Source organism: Dichomitus squalens (assembly GCF_000275845.1).
Source record: "Dichomitus squalens LYAD-421 SS1 unplaced genomic scaffold DICSQscaffold_124, whole genome shotgun sequence".
Classification (NCBI taxonomy): Eukaryota; Fungi; Basidiomycota; class Agaricomycetes; order Polyporales; family Polyporaceae; genus Dichomitus; species Dichomitus squalens.
This window is the reverse complement of record NW_006767006.1, coordinates 1-2,552: the sequence shown is the minus strand read 5'-3', so window position 1 is coordinate 2,552 and position 2,552 is coordinate 1. Positions and strand designations below refer to the sequence as shown.

Sequence of the window (2,552 nt, the reverse complement as noted above, 5' to 3'; positions counted from 1 at the left end):
GACAGAACACATCAACCTGCCGTGGATACGTCACACGGGTTTATGATGGACCTTCATCCCTATCTACGTAATCCTTCTCATCATTCAGTGTTGTGCGGTGCTGGTAGAACTTTGCATCCTGGCGGCGCAGGTGGGTATCATCATTTGATGGACTGGTTGATTCATGAAGCTGGTTTCGTAGGTCGTTCTGCTGTCAGTCATCATGCTGTGCTTGTATCGTAATAGCATACATAGTAACTGTTATTGTGCAATCACGTAGTGGATTATGAACGTGCAGCCATGAACTCTACGGATCAGCTGGGCTGAGGGACGTGGCAGCTACTTGAGACGGCGCCGTCTTGGCTTTTACCAAGCTCCCGGTTTGCTGTACCGTGAAGGGAAGTGCTTGGTGGCACGTGCTGACTGGGACAAAGTAAGGCTGAAAGGACGAAGGCATTATGACGCCACGGGGTGCTGCTTGAATCCGAACCCCACCCTTGCCGTTTCCGCCACCGTTTTGCCCGCATCTATGCATGTCCAGCAGGAGCCTGCAAAGGCCGGCTCATAGAGCCTCACGCGAAACCCCCCCTGACCGCGGACGCCCTCCCACCACCAAGGGAACGCCCATTTGGCCGCAAGCGTGGCAAGCGATTGGGGTCGGTGGGGCAGATGGTTTCGCTTTCAGTGACTATCGTCGCTTTGCTGGCGCCGGCTTTTCCACTCGGGTAGGCGGTGTATTCGGAAGGACGAGAGTTGGCTTCCGAGACACTAAATTTCGCTTTGCTCGAGTGCTATCTGCCCTAATGGGTTTGATGGACTTCTTGGTATATGAGGGAGCAGTTGTCTGGAAGGAGGCGTTAGTGGTGTACGCAAAGCGTTCATTTGGTGCACCCACGTTCTGGAGCTCGGTCAAAAGTTCACCCTCAGACACGCGATACTGCAAGTAAAATGGCGGCGCTGCCGCATTCACCTGGAACCGCGGTGAGTGGGCAGCCGAAAAAGGGGGTAGCAGGTGGTTGCTCACCAAATCAACAAGTCTTGCCTTGCTTTCTTCGATCCTTCGCAGCCCGCCTGCCCATGTTATGAAGAGTTCCCACAATGACTGTGGCACCCTTGAGAAGCGAAAGCTCACGACCTCTGGAGTGGGACTACCAGAAGGCTGCTAATCGATAGAAGGTGGCTCTAATGGCTAGTTAGAGGGAGTTATGCACATTGCGATATGACGTCGGCATATCTAACCCAAGCACCATCCGCGACGCCTACACGCTCGCAGAATACATCTCCGTGAGGCAGTATTCACCTGTCAGATAGCTTTTTATGGAACTCCAAAATGAGGTCGAACAATTTCGGCGAACCCGATCTGACTGGATCTGATGGCGTTGAGCTCGGAGGAGGTATATTCGAACCTCCCAGTTCCGATATATCTTCGAGCTGGCGGATCAGAACATCCAGCCGCTTGACCTCCTCATCGGTCGCAGTATGGTTGATGACCGCATTGAGCAAGTTCGCAAGTGTAGGGTTGGTCTGTGCTGTCAACTGGACTTTGGCGGATAATGCCGGGGTCACGTACGATGACGTCGTCGACACTTAAGGGTCATGAGGCACTGTAGAATGTAAGGATGAAGTAGATGGTGTAGCTGTAGGTACCTCCGTCCAGAGATGTATTCCGGAAGGCTAACGACATACATTGTGCCTCTTGACCGCTATCAGGCTCCATGGCTGGCAGGTAATGGGTTTCATAAAGGGCCGTATTGGAAGAAAATGTGAGGTCCTGTTGAACAATGAAAAGTTGGTCAGACCGGGGATTGAACCCGGGTCATCCCATATGCACTGGGAGGTGTTACCACTACACCATCCAACCGATACTAGAGTGTGAATTCTACAGATTCCAACACTCCCCCTGAAGTCACACTCTGGTGATCGATCAAGGAACCAACTTTTCCAAATGAAGTTACCCTCAGGCACATTTCCCGAGGCGGGGGTTCTCTGACCCTACTCCCTTCCAAGCGTCACACAGGGCTCATAACCTGATAAACTCGGGGCTGTGAAGACAAAGATTAGATCCGACTAGAGTCGAAGCAAGATCTTCAGTCAGTAAGGAAAGACTATATTGCAGTAACCAACTGTACCTAGAGTCGAAGCAAGACTACAAAGGATCAAGTAAGTAACTACAAGTTAGAGGTAGAGGTAAGGAAGTACTCACTCTTCAGTCAGTAAGGAAAGACTGAAGAGGGAGGACACAATCTGAAGTCCTTATATACTACAGAGAAGAGTCCATGACTAATCGAAGAGTGGTTAGTCACATGTACCATAGTGCAATGAATAATACAACAACGAAAGAATTGCGACGTATCGCACCATAGGATGAGTAAGAGATGAGTAAGGCATAGACCTGTCTAGACCGTTCTGGAGTAGTACGGATTGTCCTAGACAGTACCAGAAGAGTCCGGAAGCATAGCTATAGTACACGAGCAGAGAGTCCCAAATATGGTAACATACTACATAAGCGATCACAGCTAAGCGCTAGGAGACGCATAGCCTCGTGTAGTCCGGACTGGATAAGTCCAAGTTCA

At 50.6% G+C, this 2,552-nt stretch overlaps 1 protein-coding gene and 1 non-coding gene across 2 annotated transcripts; both read right to left on the bottom strand.

Annotated features, from left to right (window-relative positions):
- Positions 1–1,275: 1,275 nt before the first annotated feature.
- DICSQDRAFT_175692 (uncharacterized protein) lies at positions 1,276–1,696 on the bottom strand (the record flags this gene model as incomplete). Its single annotated transcript, XM_007371580.1, has 2 exons — positions 1,276–1,565; positions 1,666–1,696. 2 exons carry the CDS (start codon positions 1,694–1,696, stop codon positions 1,276–1,278), a joined length of 321 nt encoding a protein of 106 aa, XP_007371642.1.
- A 73-nt stretch (positions 1,697–1,769) lies between these two features.
- DICSQDRAFT_t214 lies at positions 1,770–1,840 on the bottom strand. The gene has a single exon. It is a non-coding gene; the product is annotated as a tRNA-Cys (tRNA).
- Between the last annotated feature and the right edge of the window lie 712 nt (positions 1,841–2,552).